We start from the raw sequence: 23,074 nt of genomic DNA, 5'->3' as shown, positions 1-23,074 counted from the left end.
TTGTAACTCGAGAAAAAAAACATTCTTCAACTACAAAGTATGGTTTTTGTAATGATATTTGTAGATAACCAGTAAATATTTCTAATGTGTTGACAAGTAGCATCGATCTCTGAATTTCCTTTCAAAGACAAAGCGTATACTTTTACGTCTTTGTGTACGAATACCGTCTGGTCATTTGTCTGATGAGTGTGTTCACATCATACTAATCATCGAAATATCTCATGAAATATCTACTGGTTGAACACCATAACAGCTCGAAACTTGACAAAAAATCTCACACAATTGGTGGTGTTGATATGAAACCATTAGCTGACCATTGACTAGCAAAGATGATGCAAACTGCACACAGAGCAAATATCACGATTTTGGAGTTTGTTTTAAAATTACCTGTTATGATAGATTTTTGATCATTTTATAAATAGAAGTTCCTTAACAAGTGACTGTTGATTATCATGTTTATCAAACTTGGGTTATTTAATTTTCAAATTATGAAAAGACAAGCTTTAGCGAGTGTCTTTTAAAAATTTGAAAATTAACTAACGAGAGTTTAGATAAACATGATAAACAACAGTCACGCCTTGGGGAACTTATTTATCCCATTACGTTAGCTCTATATTTTTACCGTGGTGACCATTTTCTCGTCTTCATTCAGAGAAACTTACCACCATACATTGTGTAGTGATATCTTTCCGCGATAAAATATAGTGCTTAGATAGAGAGCTTATATTCTATTGTTTGATACTTTAAATAAGCAACTACCTGTTAAACAGTAAATATAATGTTATTTAAAGAAAATGCGCTAAGAAAAATAGCCCGAAGTTGAGAGCCAATCTGAATCAAGAGATCCTGGAATTGACCAATCAGAGGCGCCGTAGGTGTTTACACACTGGAGTGTGTAAACATAAATGATAACCAACTGCTATGGAATTTATCACATGGTTTTTCCATTGTGAAACATGCATAGTTATGGGATAAATAACAATTATGCGCACTATTATCAATTTCAGTTCAATAAAGAACTGTGCCATGTACACAAATAACTCATGTAACAGATATACTGTAGAATACGTTTATATCATGTACTACACTTTTTATTGATGCACGTACAATGTACATGAAACTAAAAATAATATAAGTAACGAAATGATATACCGGGAAAATGTACGATCAAGTTCCACAGAATATGGTAATCGCACACAAATAATATCGAAAAAAATGTACACTTTTCTCGTTATTTCATTTTTAAGAAGATTCGAAATCATGAACATCCATAATGTCGATCCTCCAGGGATTACTGTCACTGATGTTATATCCATCTCTAGGCTATTTCAAAGTAAAACTAGAGGAAACAGAAGACACGTGTAATTTGATCCTTTGATGTACACCAAGGGAATCGTATAACACCACACTGTGGTTGACTGTGTTGCTTTGGAATCGGGGGTTGCTCTCTCTGTAATCTTCAAATGAAGTCTCTGCGGGGCTACTATTGGTCAGTTTTTTTCTCCTGAGCTGCCTCCAGTTTTACTATGAGATAGTCCAGGGGTCGATAAAACTTCAGTGAAAGTAACCCCTGGAGTATCGAGGATGATATACGACACAAAATACAGAAATCAAATGAGCTACACAGAACAATAACTCTTTACGCGGCATGACACTTGTGTATGGCATATATCAAACAATGAATAATGCACATATTTCATTATATCTGTTACATGAACAAACAATGGAAAATTTACTAGTATACATGCACGGCATTCTCAGATCGGTTCCCGAAAGTATTAACGAGGCTGTTAATAGGACGTTAAACTAATAAAAAAAAGAGGCACTGTACTTTTTCAGCGGCTTTTATCAGCAAGCATGTTGATTATATTGTGGTCAGTGACCATTTATAAAAAAAATGTACATTTGCATGACCTACGTTACAAATAACTTTTTTTCTACAAATTATATAAAACATTTTTATAACTACAAGCACAGTCTTTACGTGATTTTAAAAGTTACTTTCTGGTTACTGGTAGTTTACATATGAAGCGCAGTATATCGTCACATGGTACATCATTCCATTGCCCGTCCTCAACTTTCATTTCCACACAGTTTTCGGGGTAGCCCTCCCATTGGTTTGGTTCACCCTCCCTCCAGTTGGTATACTGCAGTGCATCTCCGCTGTTTTCCCAAACAAAATCGCCCTCGTGTTGCCGATCTGTTGCTCCGATGTAATAGTGTAACTCTACAACATTTGATGAAAAGAAAGTTTTGATTACGTTACAATATTATTTGGGTAAAATGTTTTGGAAACAAATATGAACAAACTAAGATTTAGAGGACCTCAGCGACCGAGTGGTTGAGATTTGATACATAAACTTTTCAGAATTACTTTCCTTTGTTCATTATAGTCAAATGAGTAGGACTAGGAATCGTTGTTGTTGGTTCGCCATAAAAACATAACTAAGTCGTTCTTACCGTCATTATAGGTATTCAGTCGACGGCTAATCCAATCGTTTTCCTCCTTTGATAAAATGTCAGCCAGATAACCACCGTCTCCAGCACAGGTATCCTAAATAGGTTAAGTTTTTTTTAATCAAAATTCATTTAGGAGATAAAACCTGGAAATATTTAATCAATTGATATAACAAATTATGCTCAAACTAATAATATGTAATCCTAATTTCTGAATAGAACAAAACCTAAAAAGAGAACAAAATACTTGTCGAGAGGAATACGATGACTTATAGTAATATGTAGTGGCTATACAAAGGAGCAAAATAATGTCACTTTTAGTGTGTTGGAGAATTTTCTGAGCTAAATATGATCATTATAACAGTTATTGTCCGCACAATAACCCAATTAATATACACGGTATTGTCAGCCGCTGACATCAAAATCAAATGTGTAAACAGCCATCATTATTTCATTACAGGAAAACAATTAGCCTGAGATACCCTGGCCCTTACACCAGACTTAGACATTATGACAGATAGATGTCTGGTGTAGCCAGGGATACCCTGGCCCTGACACAAGACTTAGACATTATGATAGATAGATGTCTGGTGTAGCCAGGGATACCCTGGCCCTGACACCAGACTTTGACATTACGACAGATAGATGTCTGGTGAAGCCCGGGATACCCTGGCCCTGACACCAGACTTAGACATTATGACAGATAGATGTCTGGTGAAGCCCGGGATACCCTGGCCCTCACACCAGACTTAGACATTATGACAGATAGATGTCTGTGTGAAGCCCGGATGTCTGATACCCTGGCCCTGACACCAGACTTAGACATTATGACAGATAGATGTCTGGTGTAGCCAGGGATACCCTGGCCCTGACACCAGACTTAGACATTATGACAGATAGATGTCTGGTGTAGCCCGGGATACCCTGGCCCTGACACCAGACTTAGACATTATGACAGATAGATGTCTGGTGTAGCCCGGGATACCCTGGCCCTGACACCAGACTTAGACATTATGACAGATAGATGTCTGGTGTAGCCAGGGATACCCTGGCCCTGACACCAGACTTAGACATTACGACAGATAGATGTCTGGTGAAGCCCGGGATACCCTGGCCCTGACACCAGACTTAGACATTATGACAGATAGATGTCTGGTGTAGCCCGGGATACCCTGGCCCTGACACCAGACTTAGACATTATGACAGATAGATGTCTGGTGTAGCCAGGGATACCCTGGCCCTGACACCAGACTTAGACATTATGACAGATAGATGTCTGGTGTAGCCAGGGATACCCTGGCCCTGACACCAGACTTAGACATTATGACAGATAGATGTCTGGTGTAGCCAGGGATACCCTGGCCCTGACACCAGACTTAGACATTACGACAGATAGATGTCTGGTGAAGCCCGGGATACCCTGGCCCTGACACCAGACTTAGACATTACGACAGATAGATGTCTGGTGAAGCCCGGGATACCCTGGCCCTGACACCAGACTTAGACATTACGACAGATAGATGTCTGGTGTAGCCCGGGATACTCTGGCCCTGACACCAGACTTAGACATTATGACAGATAGATGTCTGGTGAAGCCCGGGATACCCTGGCCCTGACACCAGACTTAGACATTATGACAGATAGATGTCTGGTGAAGCCCAGGATACCCTGGCCCTGACACCAGACTTAGACATTACGACAGATAGATGTCTGGTGTAGCCCGGGATACCCTGGCCCTGACACCAGACTTAGACATTATGACAGATAGATGTCTGGTGTAGCCCGGGATACCCTGGCCCTGACACCAGACTTAGACATTAGACAGATAGATGTCTGGTGAAGCCCGGATACCCTGGCCCTGACACCAGACTTAGACATTATGACAGATAGATGTCTGGTGAAGCCCGGGATACCCTGGCCCTGACACCAGACTTAGACATTATGACAGATAGATGTCTGGTGAAGCCCGGGATACCCTGGCCCTGACACCAGACTTAGACATTATGACAGATAGATGTGTCTGGTGAAGCCCGGGATACTTTGGCCCTGACACCAGACTTAGACATTATGACAGATAGATGTCTGGTGAAGCCCGGGATACCCTGGCCCTGACACCAGACTTAGACATTATGACAGATAGATGTCTGGTGTAGCCAGGGATACCCTGGCCCTGACACCAGACTTAGACATTATGACAGATAGATGTCTGGTGTAGCCCGGGATACCCTGGCCCTGACACCAGACTTAGACATTATGACAGATAGATGTCTGGTGTAGCCCGGGATACTCTGGCCCTGACACCAGACTTAGACATTATGACAGATAGATGTCTGGTGTAGCCCGGGATACTCTGGCCCTGACACCAGACTTAGACATTATGACAGATAGATGTCTGGTGAAGCCCGGGATACCCTGGCCCTGACACCAGACTTAGACATTATGACAGATAGATGTCTGGTGTAGCCTAGGATACTCTGGCCCTGACACCAGACTTAGACATTATGACAGATAGATGTCTGGTGAAGCCCGGGATACCCTGGCCCTGACACCAGACTTAGACATTACGACAGATAGATGTCTGGTGAAGCCCGGGATACCCTGGCCCTGACACCAGACTTAGACATTACGACAGATAGATGTCTGGTGTAGCCCGGGATACCCTGGCCCTGACACCAGACTTAGACATTATGACAGATAGATGTGTCTGGTGAAGCCCGGGATACCCTGGCCCTGACACCAGACTTAGACATTACGACAGATAGATGTCTGGTGTAGCCCGGGATACCCTGGCCCTGACACCAGACTTAGACATTATGACAGATAGATGTCTGGTGAAGCCCGGGATACCCTGGCCCTGACCACCAGACTTAGACATTATGACAGATAGATGTCTGGTGAAGCCCGGGATACCCTGGCCCTGACACCAGACTTAGACATTACGACAGATAGATGTCTGGTGAAGCCCGGGATACCCTGGCCCTGACACCAGACTTAGACATTACGACAGATAGATGTCTGGTGAAGCCCGGGATACTCTGGCCCTGACACCAGACTTAGACATTATGACAGATAGATGTCTGGTGTAGCCCGGGATACCCTGGTCCTGACACCAGACTTTGACATTAAGACAGATAGATGTCTGGTGTAGCTCGGGATACCCTGGCCCTGACACCAGACTTAGACATTATGACAGATAGATGTCTGGTGTAGCCCGGGATACCCTGGCCCTGACACCAGACTTAGACATTATGACAGATAGATGTCTGGTGTAGCCCGGGATACCCTGGCCCTGACACCAGACTTAGACATTATGACAGATTGATGTCTAGTGTAGCCCGGGATACCCTGGTCCTGACACCAGACTTAGACATTATGACAGATAGATGTCTGGTGAAGCCCGGGATACCCTGGCCCTGACACCAGACTTAGACATTATGACAGATAGATGTCTGGTGAAGCCCGGGATACCCTGGCCCTGACACCAGACTTAGACATTATGACAGATAGATGTCTGGTGAAGCCGGGATACCCTGGCCCTGACACCAGACTTAGACATTATGACAGATAGATGTCTGGTGAAGCCCGGGATACCCTGGCCCTGACACCAGACTTTGACATTATGACAGATAGATGTCTGGTGAAGCCCGGGATACCCTGGCCCTGACACCAGACTTAGACATTATGACAGATAGATGTCTGGTGAAGCCCGGGATACCCTGGCCCTGACACCAGACTTAGACATTATGACAGATAGATGTCTGGTGAAGCCCGGGATACCCTGGCCCTGACACCAGACTTAGACATTATGACAGATAGATGTCTGGTGAAGCCCGGGATACCCTGGCCCTGACACCAGACTTAGACATTATGACAGATAGATGTCTGGTGAAGCCCGGGATACCCTGGCCCTGACACCAGACTTAGACATTATGACAGATAGATGTCTGGTGAAGCCCGGGATACCCTGGCCCTGACACCAGACTTAGACATTATGACAGATAGATGTCTGGTGAAGCCCGGGATACCCTGGCCCTGACACCAGACTTAGACATTAGACAGATAGATGTCTGAAGCCGGGATACCCTGGCCCTGACACCAGACTTAGACATTATGACAGATAGATGTCTGGTGAAGCCCGGGATACCCTGGCCCTGACACCAGACTTAGACATTATGACAGATAGATGTCTGGTGAAGCCCGGGATACCCTGGCCCTGACACCAGACTTAGACATTATGACAGATAGATGTCTGGTGAAGCCCGGGATACCCTGGCCCTGACACCAGACTTAGACATTACGACAGATAGATGTCTGGTGAAGCCGGGATACCCTGGCCCTGACACCAGACTTAGACATTATGACAGATAGATGTCTGGTGAAGCCCGGGATACCCTGGCCCTGACACCAGACTTAGACATTATGACAGATAGATGTCTGGTGAAGCCCGGGATACCCTGGCCCTGACACCAGACTTAGACATTACGACAGATAGATGTCTGGTGAAGCCCGGGATACCCTGGCCCTGACACCAGACTTAGACATTATGACAGATAGATGTCTGGTGTAGCCCGGGATACCCTGGCCCTGACACCAGACTTAGACATTATGACAGATAGATGTCTGGTGTAGCCCGAGATACCCTGGCCCTGACACCAGACTTAGACATTACGACAGATAGATGTCTGGTGAAGCCCGGGATACCCTGGCCCTGACACCAGACTTAGACATTACGACAGATAGATGTCTGGTGAAGCCCGGGATACCTGGCCCTGACACCAGACTTTGACATTACGACAGATAGATGTCTGGTGAAGCCCGGGATACCCTGGCCCTGACACCAGACTTAGACATTATGACAGATAGATGTCTGGTGAAGCCCGGGATACCCTGGCCCTGACACCAGACTTAGACATTACGACAGATAGATGTCTGGTGAAGCCCGGGATACCCTGGCCCTGACACCAGACTTAGACATTATGACAGATAGATGTCTGGTGAAGCCCGGGATACCCTGGCCCTGACACCAGACTTAGACATTACGACAGATAGATGTCTGGTGAAGCCCAGGATACCCTGGCCCTGACACCAGACTTAGACATTATGACAGATAGATGTCTGTTGACGCTCGGGATCCCCTGGCCCTGACACCAGACTTAGACATTACGACAGATAGATGTCTGGTGTAGCCCGGGATACCCTGGCCCTGACACCAGACTTAGACATTATGACAGATAGATGTCTGGTGAAGCCCGGGATACCCTGGCCCTGACACCAGACTTAGACATTATGACAGATAGATGTCTGGTGAAGCCCGGGATACCCTGGCCCTGACACCAGACTTAGACATTACGACAGATAGATGTCTGGTGAAGCCCGGGATACCCTGGCCCTGACACCAGACTTAGACATTATGACAGATAGATGTCTGGTGAAGCTCGGGATCCCCAGGCCCTGACACCAGACTTAGACATTACGACAGATAGATGTCTGGTGAAGCCCGGGATACCCTGGCCCTGACACCAGACTAAGACATTATGACAGATAGATGTCTGGTGAAGCTCGGGATACCCTGGCCCTGACACCAGACTTAGACATTACGACAGATAGATGTCTGGTGAAGCCCGGGATACCCTGGCCCTGACACCAGACTTAGACATTATGACAGATAGATGTCTGGTGAAGCCCGGGATACCCTGGCCCTGACACCAGACTTAGACATTATGACAGATAGATGTCTGGTGAAGCCCGGGATACCCTGGCCCTGACACCAGACTTAGACATTACGACAGATAGATGTCTGGTGAAGCCGGGATACCCTGGCCCTGACACCAGACTAGATAGACATTACGACAGATAGATGTCTGGTGAAGCCCAGGATACCCTGGCCCTGACACCAGACTTAGACATTACGACAGATAGATGTCTGGTGAAGCCCAGGATACCCTGGCCCTGACACCAGACTTAGACATTACGACAGATAGATGTCTGGTGAAGCCCGGGATACCCTGGCCCTGACACCAGACTTAGACATTACGACAGATAGATGTCTGGTGAAGCCCAGGATACCCTGGCCCTGACACCAGACTTAGACATTACGACAGATAGATGTCTGGTGAAGCCCGGGATACCCTGGCCCTGACACCAGACTTAGACATTACGACAGATAGATGTCTGGTGAAGCCCAGGATACCCTGGCCCTGACACCAGACTTAGACATTACGACAGATAGATGTCTGGTGAAGCCCAGGATACCCTGGCCCTGACACCAGACTTAGACATTACGACAGATAGATGTCTGGTGAAGCCCAGGATACCCTGGCCCTGACACCAGACTTAGACATTACGACAGATAGATGTCTGGTGAAGCCCGGGATACCCTGGCCCTGACACCAGACTTAGACATTACGACAGATAGATGTCTGGTGAAGCCCAGGATACTCTGGTCTTGACACCAGACTTAGACATTATGACAGATAAATGTCTGGTGAAGCCCAGGACACTCTGGTCCTGACGCCTGTCTGGATGTCTGGTTTATCTGTAATAATGTCTAAATCTAGTGCCAGGGCCAGATTATCTCGGGCTTGAAAACAATAAGCTCTCATAGATCAACTTAATGATCAAATATTTAACAAAATACTTAATGTAGTAAATCTATACATCAACATATCAGATGTTGTCATATCCTTTTACGTGTCTGAGATGTGCTTAATACCTTATTTCAGAACTTCAGACGTTTCTCTTTAGATGTATTATATGATATAAACTATTTGGTTGAATCTTCTTGATATCAAGATACTTTATATTCTCACTTATATATACATACGTACAAGAAATAAAAATATTTCTAATTAAAAGTTCCTACTATTGCAAAGAAGCACAACACGAATATACCACAGCCTCCCAATGCATAGACATACACACTCGCATCGCATACAGGGACCGTCCTTAAATGGCCTTAGCTGTTGACAGGACGTTAAATCAACCAACCAATCTATCAAATCAGAATTGAACTGGCTGATTCTGCTCGTCAAACTAGCTATGATAATATTGTGCGATATCTTACCTTCGCCGCTTGCCAAGAAGTGGACCTCTCACTGAAGAAATAGCAATAACCACTGTACTCCTTCCAGTCATCGAACTGACTATCGGGGCAGCGAGATGCTAAAATAAGAAAAGATACTTATATCGAAAACCTAGGTGAAATGTTTCTTTTTTTATCGCCGATCAATCCAAACACTCTGTCCGCTAACTTATTGTCTTATCGATTCACACATTAAACAACTCCCTAGCTTGGTCATCGACACAATTACGGTTTTTTTCATTCATCAATATATAATATCAATATCAATATGTGGTTTTTTTTTTTTTTTTTTTTTTTTTTTTGGGGGGGGGGGGAAATACTTATAAAATGGGGGGAAATAATTATTTTATGGTAGAGTACATAATATACGCTTTGCGTGAAAGGAGCCGACGGGAAAATTAACAATATTAAAATCTTAATTATAAGTAATTAAATAAATTGACCAACTACAGATTTTAGCAAAACAAGATAATTTCTTAATATGAAATAATCAAAGCAATAGCAATGAGCATGTAATGACATTACTTCCGAAGATGACAACATCACCGATGCTCTTAATTATAATAAAATACAGAAAGATTTATGAGTAAATATGCTAATTCTAAAGACAATAACCTAGTTATGGCTAACAATTCCATGACTACAACATGTAATAATTTCATATTTACAACAAGTATTAAAAGCAAACAGGTCACGGCTGTTGTCTCAAAATAATCATGTCTGTTCAATAAGATTTATTATTTAAATCCTAATGATCTATATTCCCACAATAATCAACATATGCCGATATTATTATAATTAAAATGATCATATTTACAAAGATAAACCATTATAATTAATCTGTAAAGTTAATGTTACACAGCGTAATGTAAAGAGACTTAGCTCAATAGGTTTAGATACAATATGGCGGTCTCCGCTTTGCGGGACCTTATCAAAGATGGTTAATTACAGATAGATTTTTTTTATGTAGTTTTTTTTGTTGTTTGTTGTTCGGTTGTAGTTGGTCTATAAAGCTGTAGTTGGTTCTGAAATAATAGTCAAGCCATCTATCCATTTAAGCCTCTACTCTTATATAGACACTGGATGGCTACAGGTGATAATCACACGCAAACCGGCTTTTTCAGCTAAAATTTTGACAGCCGACACGAAAACAATGGTGACCGCTGTACGGTGCCAAAGGGTAAAAAACATATTCTATGACAATAAGATAGGTTCCGCTATCACTTAAGTAATCTTCACATTACGTGTGATTTCCTTTGATTAACAATTTCAAGATGACCGAAACATCCGGAAGTTAATCTCCCTTTTGAATTCATACGTGTCGGTCAGAACGATTTATTGACTTCAAATATATTGATGGCTAATTGATAAGCCGACACATTTTTCTCATATCAATGTTTAAATGAAATGTGTTACACACACTGATAAATATATATATACACAATATACCTTAGCTATAAAATGATACTTTTGAAAGTTCAATGTGTTTACAAATAATCATTAGTTTCATAAGGGTAAAATATTCCTTATGATAAATACCTCTGGTATTAGGCGAATGACCAAAAGAAAGTAGTCGGTTCAGCAATGAATGTATAACAAAAAAACACAGAGAGGGAATAACTAAATTTGTTTAAAAGTAATTTGGACGCTTATAGTTGTAAAATATATATCTTAAGATAAACATCGTGCTCAATGTGATTATATTTGTGTTTCAAAGTCGTTATTGAATCGGCCAATACTGATCTTTTCATAAATATTAATTTTGCCACACAAAACGTACTTACCTACAATAATGCACAAACTGAGCAGTAACAGGCATATGAAGCAATTCTTCATTTTGAGAAGCTAACGGTGATGCTAAACTTGTACGGGATTAAAGAATGGTATCATTCACTGGTTTTGCTGTTTCATCTCATGAGAGTGAATTAACATAAGTTTGCATTCGTAATCTGGTGATTAGAAAATGTCAGTTGGGTATTTAGCTAATTTTGCAATGATTGATATTTTGTGAAATATAACACGCTGTGCCTTTCATCGTATACCGCATTAAACTAAGTACATAATATATATCTATTACCAAGCTCAACTACCCAGAAAATTGATTCTAATTGATCAATTACACTTCTACATTAAACATTAGCATTATAGCGGTGATTTTGCTTAATCATTGATGTTTCCACTGTCACTGACTAAATGCTAGGATGCAACATATGGTCAGATCAGATACAGTACACGCTATGACATATATTTATATAAATGTTGTAATAGTAGCTATTTTCGAAAATGGATTATAATTTGCCTTGCAAAACAAATTTACCTTCAACAAAATACGACCCGCAGATCCCTAGCCTGAGTTACTCTGGCCCTGATAGATGTCTAGCGTAGGGCCAGAGCGCAGTAGTACTCGAAAAACTGAAATAAGCCGACACCGTTTGGTATCGGGTCAGGTCATCTCCGATTCCGACTGCTTACAAAACATTACCGCCGAGAAGCGTCCCTTACCTTGGTCTTTTCAACAAATGAATATTTTTCTACCCATACCAATCCATTTTACCACGCATGCACCTCATATTATCTCAATACAGTAGCTTCTTTTCCGCAATCTGAAATTTCTCTCCTCGCCGTCGCCATTTTCTCATATTATGCAAATCTACTATATTAAGATGATATGAGGTGCATGCGTGGTAAAATGGATTGTCATGGATAGAAAAAAATATTCATTTGTTGAAAATCCAAGGAAAGGGACGCTTCTCGGCTGTAATGTTTTGTAAGAAGTCTGAATCGGAGATAGGCTTATTCCAGGTTTTCGAGTACTATTGCGCTCTGGCCCTACGCTAGACATCTATCCGTCATAATGTCTAAGTCTGGTGTCAGGGCCAGAGTCTCTGGGGCTAGCAGATCCTCAGTCCGACCATTTGTACAATGTTGAGTCACAAACCCATAAGGATGCTACCAGTCAAATTGTTAAACTCCGACCAGCGTTTATGAAAAAAAAACGATTGTTGATGGACAGAAATAAGCGACCTGAAATACGTCTATGTGTCAATGGTAGATAAATGGTGCTGATGCTGATCTAAGAGAGACCAGTCTGAAACAAATAACAAACATATTGTAGTCTACGATAGTTTATAGAGCCTTTTACAGGTCCGACACGTGGACGGGAATACAATCGTAACAGGTACCTCACTACTCTAAGTGACCACCGTATCACAGAGTATGTAAACAGTGTGATAGTATATCGACTCGTACCCTTCGAACTCTTGGATACAAGTTCAATGTCTACTCTACTTCTGGTATGAACAAGATGGTCCTCTTGTTGTTGAAACGTTGCTCCGATATGATAGAGAACGGCTGTAAAATTTTAATTTGTAAATGAAAAATACTGATTCAAGAAAGAACATGTACCTCCGCGGTGGTTAACTAGTTACTCGCAGTAATATGGCCCATAAATGACAAGACTGTACTTCTTCATGGAGTTACTCAAGAGACGAATCACATACGAAAAAAGCAAAACTATGCAGTAAAAAAGGAAATAATGAAACAATGGATTGGAAATCCATACTAGTAGGGTTACGCATAACAATGCTCAGAAACGATTATAAAGTATGTAACCACAAATAAAAATATCGATGGGGAGGACGACGCAGGATTTTCTTAAGCGATTGATTACATGATTTATGTTATGTACATGTAACTCGAAATGAGATTTCAATGAAAGGATTGCTTGCAACAACGAAAGAACATGATAGCGCTATAGGAGGATTTTAGTTGACCATAATTACTACAGAAAACGTATATTTGATATAGTTGTCTTAAAATATTTAGGTTAATGGAAAAATCTTTTGTAATACGCCCCGCAAAAGATATCGCAAGTAAAGACAAAACTTTGTAAATTACGTGTCAGTTTCGAAACAACATCTGATAGCCGTCGAGGACAGACGAGTGGTACAGTGTTCATAAACTCATACTCAGTCAGGAAAGAAGGATGAAGTAACCATGCAGTGGGGCGTGCAGACGCTGGAGAAATGTGGAATAACGAAGGCGCAAAGTCCCAGTGCGAGTAAAGGAAAAGAAAAAATGCCATTGATAAACACATATGACAAAGAGTCAAGTTGCTCGGCAAAAACAATAAGAGTGGAGTGTAAGAAATAATTCCAGCAATAAAGACTGGGATTTCGAACACATGATGACATGAGAGATTAGTCCGCTAAACCTGCCTATATTATTAGGCTTTTTTATTTTTTTTATTTTTGGCTAATATATATATTAGGCAAAAAAAAACACACAAAAAAAATTAAAAAGCCTAATAATATAGGCAGGTTTAGCGGACTAATGAGAGATGACATAAGGCCACAGACAAAGGAGTAATAGAGATCGCAGGTGAAGGAGATGTTTAGAGATTAATTGGAGTGATAGACAAAAGAGTTGACAAACGAAAAAGAATTTGAGAGTGAAGATGGGGGTTAGATGGTGGCACATACAGAACGAAGAAGTCATGAAAATTAGGAAAGTCGTAAGAGACGATGGTATGAAAGCAGTGAAGCTAACAGAAAACAAGATGGTTATCCAAAATTAAAAAACAAGATATACCATAAGAGTAGAATAAAAAGACTGAAGGTGAAGATTCATATGGAAGGTGATAGATCAGTTCATTATAACTATTACGTATATTTCTGGTACAGATAAAGAATCTAGCGGTAAACTCCTTCATTACACTATTCCCATCCTAGTAAAATAATTTTCAGAAAAGTGGTGCAGACCATTCACGGTGAATGTCGGTTGGGATTACTTGTTTGATTAATTAACGTCTTATTAACAGCTATGGTCATGTAAGGACGGCCTCCCACGTATGTGGTGTGCTGCGTATATGTTGTGCGAGGTGCGTGTTTTGGGAGACTGCGGTATATTCATGTTGTGTCTTCTTGTATAGTGGAATTGTTGCCCTTTTTATAGTGCTATATCACTGAAGCATGCCGCCGAAGACACCAAGCAACACGCCCCACCCGGTCACATTATACTTACAACGGGCGAACCAGTCGTCCCACTCCCTGTATGCTGAGCGCTAAGCTGGAGCAGAAACTACCACTTTTATAGACTTTGGTGTGTCTCGGCCAGGGGACAGAACCCTGTGAGGGGCGAACGCTCAACTCAAGGCCAAACGTGAGGCGGTGCCAAGGGAGGCATTAGGAAAGATTAAGTCAGTTAGGAAGAAGAGAAAAGATAAGATCCTAAATTTAGTCGCCTTTTGCGATCATGCAATAGGAGCAGCAGGTACAATTCTGATGCCCTACCTGCATTACGTGAGGAATAAGCTTGTTTAGAGGAGAAAGGAGTACGTACAGTTGAACATGACAGAACATCAAAAAACATTTCATAGAGAAGAAATGCAGATGTTTGTAAATATTGTTGACTTTGAGAAAGGATTTGATTCTATCCACATAAAAGAGAATTTAGTCCACGGTAAAATACTATGACAAGCTTGTTGTAATGATTTAAAAGATCCTTATAAATATTTTAATATTGCAATATTGACAGACGCGGCATGATGACTATAGGTTATTCTGACCCTTAGTATCAGATGACCTAAAAAAGACACAACAGTATGCTATTTATGACATCATTTTATTCTTTCATAGCCAATACAGCTCAGTGACAATTGGAGGGAATAATATAACAGTTTGAGCAAGCACTGTGCTATGCACTGTAGACTATCTAGATGCTGTTACAGACTGCTACATACAGAGTACTCCTCCTCATACCAAAATACACAACATTGTGCTCTGGAAATTTTAATTTTGGGATTTAAAAATATCAAAATAACTATTATGTTATTACTTATTACTCCTTCAGTAATCATAGCATATAACAAATCTAGTCTACCATATGTGGAATTATAAATAATAAACTTTTAATAGACAAACCACATAGAACTTCATTAGAATGAAATGGATTCTATAAAATGCAAGTTATTTTTCATTGAACAACTCGTGAGGTTTTAAGTACGGATATGCAATACAGGAACCAAAACATTAATTACAAACCGCAGGGATGTTTCAAATAATTATATGTACCAGTAAGAAACTTTGTGAATTTTGACCACTGTTTACAGTACATGTTAATCAAAGCATGGTGTCATTGGATGGTGACGCTTTGGATTGGAATCCAACATGTTTCCATACATGGCTATAAGATCAGAACATGACAAGTTGTAACTATAAAGGTATACTAGTGTCATGTTTATATCACAGGTCAACTCATGGATGTTACTGATATTCATGAAATTACTTCCAAATCAGGCATCGCCAACAAATCCCAAGTGACATACTAACATGTACAGTACTGACAACAATTTTTTTGTGTTTTCTTTTTATTTTTAAATTGTATTTTATTTCCAATCTGGGAACAATAACTGGATTGCTATCATACACTCAAAAACTCAATTTTCAGATGGACGGTTGAAAATTTTGTGCATAAAAAAATATACAAATAACACCAATCATTTCTAGCAAAAATATTGAATTATGGATTATAACCTGAAGATGTCTTTTAAATGATATTTTTATTTCCTAACATATTGAAATCAGATTCAGTTTACAATCAAAATGCAATGAAGAAATTTTTCAGAAGACGATGACCTTAAATTTGTTTTCAAAAAAATTGTTAAGAAAAGTATTTTCAAAGATGTCTTTCATGTACAGAGAAATTCTAAAATGTTGACAAAGTATTGTATTGACTAATTAGAATTTAAATGACATTCTGATATATCCATCATACATATAATATATACTAGTACAGCGGTATAACATATCACAGTCTCCTCACATCTAAAAATAATAGATGTGGTATGTATACTGAAGATTTGTAAAACTGTTGTTGGTCTCCGTTTATTTATTAGATCGATGAAGATGATGGTGTCGGGTAAAAGTCTATAAATCCTTATATTGTGTGTATAAACAATAAATGGAACAAATACATGACCATGAAACGTGACTCAACGCTCTTAATTATCTAGCTAAAACTTGAATAGTTACTTCCTACCAGAATGGAAGATTAACAGTTCGGATACCATAGTTTTGTACAAATAGCATAATATTCTCTATCTTGGGTCAATATTTGTAATAGGGCATCAACTTTGTCTACAAAATATATACTAATATTACAAATACTGTATTATCACATTAAAATTGTCTCCCCTTGTTTATAAAAGAATCAGTTTTGAGACAAATTTTGACTAGCAACATATGTATCTTGAGGGAATAAGAAAAAGAGAACAATGTATTAGTCTCTTCACTGATAACATATTTAGCCCACTACAAGAAAGAATTTTCAAATTTTCTAAGATTTCATTTCACAGCAAAGGCAACGATTAATTTATGCCAACATGCGAAGGTGTCGGAATGAATGTCTCTGATGTAAATGTAAATTTCAGTAAATTTACTGAAATCTTTCCCCAGTAATTCATGTAAATTTATTTGTTTGATATAAACACTTGATGTGTACACATGATTATAGATAGTATAAGTCAGACATAGATTGGACACGATGGACAATTGCAATACTGCTGTAAGTTTCCAAAGTTCTAGCATGCTATCTTAGAGAGATCAGACTGAAATATCTTTGTTACTTACAGAACGCTATACAGATCTGTAAGTCATTGACGAGGAAAATAAAATTTTTTACTGATTATTGCATCTTCCACGTGAATTAGAATAAACTGAATCAAAGCAATATTTATTTACCACATTTTGAATGGTGGTTTTAGTCCAAATATTAATGCTGGATATTTTCGTAACAACCTAGTTAAACTGAAAATAATCATGAAAAATACACTATCATTTTCATTCAGGTTTAAACATGGCTTCTTTAGAAAGTTTCATATTTAAAGATGTCTCTGACAAAAAAACATTCTACAGGCAATGACATCTTCTTAGGGTAGATAACTCACCAAATAAATAATACACATGAGGCAGGGGAGACAACTGTAGAGCTACCACAGGTCTGCAGAGTAATACTGGGAGGTTGTATGGACAGAGTCCTCTTATAAATACCAACTATATACAACATCTACATCACACATATACTGTATGTACATGCCAAATACTATACACTGTAGATTATCAACAAAGAGCCACTTAGTAGACCTTGTGGCTCACCCAAGTTTCAATAATTGAAATGCTTATACAGGTGTAAAAGGAACAAAGTCTCCTAATGATGACCTTTGACCCAATGATATTTAGACTCTTGCCATTTGATCTTATGGAATGATGACGTGGTTATGCAATGATTGTTTGAACAAACTTAATCTTTTGTCTCAAATGCTAGGAAGTTGGACATCTCCCATGGCAGAGCACATTGACGCTGGACAAAAGGCGACTGCAAAAATGAACTGATGACTATCGAGTCCAGAGACCTTAAAACCTGTACACAACTTTAACAGCTAATTTACAACAAACACCTCCTCATTAACAATGGACGGATTTAAATGGAGGAGTACAATAACGTAATAATAAATAATTTTACCTCCAGCTACAAACACAAGATTACATGACAAACATAAATATTCTCGCAAAATCAAACTATATAGGTACTGAAGAATGGTTCTGGTACAAACTAGATTTCAATGTTCTCAATGGGAAAATGACACAAAAGTTGACCAAATTATGCATTTTCACTATCCATACACTTCATATAAGTCATTAGTAAAGGTACACTGGCATTTTAGATGTAGAAAAAAATCTTTGTTCAAACAAATGCACCCTATATATGTGATGAAATTTAAACAATGCATTATGATTTGGGAACCAATACATTTTTTGTACATAAAAAATAACAGCTGTATCATTTAAATTCAGCTGTGAAGATTAAACCATCAATGTAAATGACAGAATATACAGATGGACTGCAGAATGAACAGTGTTAGTTAATTTGTAATCTTAAATGTTCAATGATGATGCATGAATAATTTATATTTAAAATTATAACAGATATCTTTTCTGTGCATCATGATTAAGAAAATGTTCCTAGATCAAACTTGATGAGCTATATTGTACAAGAAGTAATCCAATTTTACCAACGGTTTCCACACTGACAACATTGCACGCAATCATAACAAGCCAAAAATCAAACATCTTTCAGTAGAAGCGATCATTATTTTTCACTCAAAGTTTATCTTAGGAAACTAATTTTAGAATGTAAAATGGATCGTCACTGTTCCTCAATTCAAACATTTTAATATATATAATATATATATATTATTCTGTATTCATCTGCAAATAAGCAATATTCTAACATTTTATCTGACCCAAGAAAAGGTTACTAAGTACAAATGATCCTTTGAACTAATGTCTGCCACTACAGTTTTGAGCTCTAATATAGCACTCATTCTCTCCACAACTATCACACAAAAACCTTTATGAATCACATTGATAAGCTATAATAAAACCTAGCAATGATTTACATATACGCATTCTAAACATCTATCTGAAATATATGAAAAGCTCTACACATGACATCACTTACAAAGTAATTCTAAACATATTTAACTGGTACTTGGAATGGAATGTAATCAGAAATAATATAACCTTACTCCACAGGTGAATCTTGTGTGTCTGGATTGTTTCCATCTTTATAGAAAATAATTTCATAAGAAATGTTTTTCTCGGTTACTTTAGAAATGCCAGTAAATGAAAACCTTTCTTCTGAAAGTCCCAGGCCCTACATAATTCCACTGTACAGTATAGGCCAAAGTGAACATCTTTTAATACCTTGCAGTATACACAAATTAGAAATATTAATCACCAATAACAGTATCAAACATCACCAACATCTCCTAAAGCATTGATTCTCTATAAATAATTCATTCATTCTATCACAAATTTTCTAATTAGCACTTCAAAAATTGTAAAGTAAACATCCATCTCCATACATACTCCTGTTTCTAAAGATCACCCCCACTGTTACTCCATACTGCCACCCTATACAAATTAATGAATGTGTTAATAAATAAAGTAAGTGTCATGTATACTGACATACCTTTACAATTTTATTTTTTATCCTTTCAGATGTTACAGGAAGCTCCTAAATCTTTCAAATGAGTTCAGCTCTCACACTAATGGATTGTTAAAACAATTAAAAATTGCAACACAAACATTCTTGGGGTGTTATTTAAAACCAAGGCAGTGTATGTCTCTAAAGCTATACTGTAACACATTTGTGCATTTGCCTCCATCTACGCATAAGATATCAACCACACTGAATTTTAAGCAAATCATACATTCTTCATTTAAGGTAAAACACTTAGCAATGACTATTTCATATAATTATACTGAATCAAAACAACAATAAAATTCAAATTAACATTAAATATATCTTCATATCACATTTTATCACAGATATAAGAGAATAAACAAAACTGAATGGTTTTGATGTAACCAAGATTTACAATACAGACTCCAATCAGAGTCTTTTGATCTGTTGGAAAATTGCAACCAATCCAACATCCTAATATATCAAGACAAATTTAACTTTGTCCTTTAAAGAAATAAGACAAATTTAAGTCTTTCAGGATAAATAGAAAATATAATTAATTTCCTAATCCCACCAATCACAAATAGTCTTCTGTCAAGATTAAGAAATTGGATGACCAATCACATTAATTGTCTCTTGTCAATTTAGGTAAGTCTATGGACGGTTTGAGGGTAAATCAGCGATCAACAAGAATCATCTGTCAATCAGGTCCTGGAGAAGCTGAAGATGGCGAGGGGTAACATTGGGGTCAGACGTGGCCTTTTCTAGAAGGTTGTTTCCCATGTGAGAGTACAGGGCATTGACGAGGGAGCCAGTTGCAGACCTGATACTCGAACTTCCTCCCTGGATGGCTCCACTGCTGTGAGTAGCACCGAGTAGGTGCCACACCAGGGGCAGTACATGTAGGATAACCTGTTTGTGCTTGCGTTGGTACACTTTTATCACAAGTTCTGAAAAAAAAAAAAAAAAAAAAAAAAAAATGAAATACCTACATCAATGCATATCAGCAATTCTCTTAACGTATTATTAATCAAGCTTGATTTTAAAAAGAATTTGTTATTTTTTTCTCTTGATAAAATACATGCCACAATACAAAACCAATGTCTATATTATAAGAAGTAGAATGTGATCAGATTTGGAATACTGTTTACCATGAATTTTTTTGTATGTAAATTTTTTTTGTTTTTGTAGTATGCAATATTGTTATAGTTTTATAGCCTTAACAACAAAGATTCTACCCTCAAAATACATAGACAACTCGAAACCATAAAGTAACCATGTATATATATATATATAAAGTTATACAGGTCTATTTTCTCGGTATAATATTGACAACCAATTGACACTTACCTGCTACTTTTTCTACCAAGTCTGGCTTGCTCCTGGCACTGGCAGACTGTGCTTGGTTGGCAAGAGGTTGAATCAGAAGACCACCATCTACAGAGTAAATACCTTGATGATTATTTTGTAGTATTTAACAAGATTTCTGTCTTTTTATTGCTTATATACAGATAATACAGAATCCCTATCCAATCATTGTAATAAATTTTTTTGTTATAGAAGAAAGGACTTTACATTGTGAGCAAATCAATTGCTGTAATATTACATAATAAATATCTTAAATGTACAGTGAGTGCCGAGGAAATGATTTAGGGAGCATAACTAATAAATCATGACTTGTGCCTTTGAAGTTCTAACATTTATACATACTAAATGTTTGGTAATTCTTTCTGAGAAGGATACAGGAAACGTAATCATCTACCAGGATCATGGTAGACCTTCATTCCACCATGCTATAGACTTAAAATCAGGCCTCTAGGCTTCATAGTTATTGACAAGATGTCATTTCAAGATTTTAGCCTTTTTCACCCTTGTGACCTTGCATGAAGGTCAAGGTCATTTATGTGAAAAAACTTGGTAGCACTTCATTACAACATGGTATAGGCTTTCTTGGGTCAGATGACCTAATAAAAAGGAAATATATATAAACACACAGTATAAAATTACCTATATTATCAACAAGAGCATCTATAACATCCATTGCTGTTCCATAAATTTCCTTGTTACGAGAGGAAAGATTTGGTGCCACATTGCCAACAGCGATGTTCAACACCACTGCTAAAGAGTCTGATAAAACCGGGATAATCTGAAGAAACACTTGTAGGGCATAAAGGTTGACCTTGCTGTTAGGATCTTGTAGCCGAGGCAAAAATTTGTCAAAAATCTGGAAGAGAGGAAATCACAAATCTAAAAACATGAAAAGATATTAAATATTTCTTTTGCCAAGGAGTAGCATATTTCTCTTTTAATCTAATTTTTTAATTTACATCTTGTTTTTCAATCTTTTTCTTTGTGATTAATCTGCTGTTGTGAGGAGGTATTAAGGCATTTAGTTACATGGTAAAGTATATCATTTTCTTACAAATTTTGACATTACTCTCAGAACCCTACTCCAAAAGGCAGATAACTCAGTATTACATTCCTTGAGAACTCCACAGAAACTCACCTTTACCATGCTGGCTGACACAACTTCAGCATGAGTCTCACACATCTCAAGGAGTCGTGTTATACCCTTATAACGATCCCTCCAATCATTAGCTGCGATCAGAGAAGTCATTTGTTTCACTTCCTCCTGTGTCGCTTCATCAGTTCTCACTAACTTTTTAGGAGTGGCATGTTGCTCACTGAAATCAGGGGAATACATAATGTTAATAGATGACAAATTACCTTTAGATCTCAAACATCTACAATTTCTATCTTCAGTTAAAAATAAATTATTCATATTAATTACTTATTCTAAATTCCAATAATGTTTTGTGATTTTTAACCAATGTTATCCATTCTTATTCAACCATCAATAATCAATTTTGATTCAAAGTCCTTTACAACTCAGAAATTTTCACCAATTCTAGATTATTTCTAAAATGACATTCTTTAACCAATTAAAATAATTCCCTGGATTCTGAATCCTGATCAAATTTTGGATTAATTTCCTGACGAGATCCTGTCCTCAGTATTACCTGTTAGCAGATCCACCACGGATCATGGAACTGTTACGACTACTAGCGTGTGATCTTCCTCCTCTGGCAGACGACGACTCACCAGGTAGGTCTCCCAAACCCTACAAACATAAAACGAAATGTTATTAAATAGCAACAAGAGATCCCAGAGGGATCTTGGCGCCCACCAAAGAATGATCTATGTCTGACAATGGAAAGAGGGATCTTTTCCCTGCTTTTCAAACTTTTTCAAACACACTAAATATAAAATTTGAGACAGATCGCTATAGTACTTTCTAAGAAATAGTGGTAACAAATTTTAACAATGAAATCTAAGATGGCGGCCGGTTTGCCATCTTGTTTACCGATCAGTCCCGAAAGGCATTATGGATCAGTCCTTACATGTACTATGCACAACTAGGGTACAAGGGGAAACTATGCATGGAATTTGAGAAAGATCCCTTCAGTACTTTCTGAGAAATAGCGATAACAAACTTTAACTACCGAAATC

General features: G+C 38.6%; 2 protein-coding genes across 6 annotated transcripts in view; both read right to left on the bottom strand.

Annotated features, from left to right (window-relative positions):
- Positions 1 to 1,055: 1,055 nt before the first annotated feature.
- On the bottom strand, positions 1,056 to 11,508 carry LOC138318518 (lectin BRA-3-like). The gene is made up of 4 exons (XM_069260959.1): positions 11,323 to 11,508; positions 9,521 to 9,618; positions 2,461 to 2,554; positions 1,056 to 2,227 (listed from the first exon to the last, which is right to left on the bottom strand). The coding sequence occupies exons 1-4, from the start codon at positions 11,372 to 11,374 to the stop codon at positions 1,998 to 2,000; spliced, it is 474 nt and encodes a 157-aa protein (XP_069117060.1). The 5' UTR covers positions 11,375 to 11,508; the 3' UTR covers positions 1,056 to 1,997.
- A 3,635-nt stretch (positions 11,509 to 15,143) lies between these two features.
- LOC138318517 (TOG array regulator of axonemal microtubules protein 1-like) overlaps positions 15,144 to 23,074 on the bottom strand; it is a 48,162-nt gene continuing 40,231 nt past the window's right edge. For all 5 annotated transcript variants that reach the window (XM_069260953.1, XM_069260957.1, XM_069260954.1 and 2 more), the window contains 5 exons: positions 22,585 to 22,685; positions 22,071 to 22,248; positions 21,572 to 21,788; positions 20,915 to 21,001; positions 15,144 to 20,514 (listed from right to left, as the gene is read on the bottom strand). In XM_069260953.1, coding sequence (XP_069117054.1) covers positions 20,258 to 20,514; positions 20,915 to 21,001; positions 21,572 to 21,788; positions 22,071 to 22,248; positions 22,585 to 22,685 — 840 coding nt within the window. In that variant the 3' untranslated portion in view covers positions 15,144 to 20,257. The remainder of the gene's footprint in view (positions 20,515 to 20,914; positions 21,002 to 21,571; positions 21,789 to 22,070; positions 22,249 to 22,584; positions 22,686 to 23,074) is intronic.

Source organism: Argopecten irradians, chromosome 3 (genome assembly GCF_041381155.1).
Source record: "Argopecten irradians isolate NY chromosome 3, Ai_NY, whole genome shotgun sequence".
Classification (NCBI taxonomy): Eukaryota; Metazoa; Mollusca; class Bivalvia; order Pectinida; family Pectinidae; genus Argopecten; species Argopecten irradians.
This window is presented reverse-complemented; position numbering and strand designations above follow the sequence as displayed.

Bases quoted from the DNA above. Each gene is read 5' to 3' on its own strand.
- LOC138318518 (XM_069260959.1), bottom strand. From the start codon at position 11,374: ATGAAGAATTGCTTCATATGCCTGTTACTGCTCAGTTTGTGCATTATT. The intron at 9,619-11,322 runs GTAAGTACGTTT...TTCTTATTTTAG, and splicing joins CAGTTTGTGCATTATTGTAG to CATCTCGCTGCCCCGATAGT. The intron at 2,228-2,460 runs GTAAGAACGACT...CAAATGTTGTAG, and splicing joins ACTGAATACCTATAATGACG to AGTTACACTATTACATCGGA.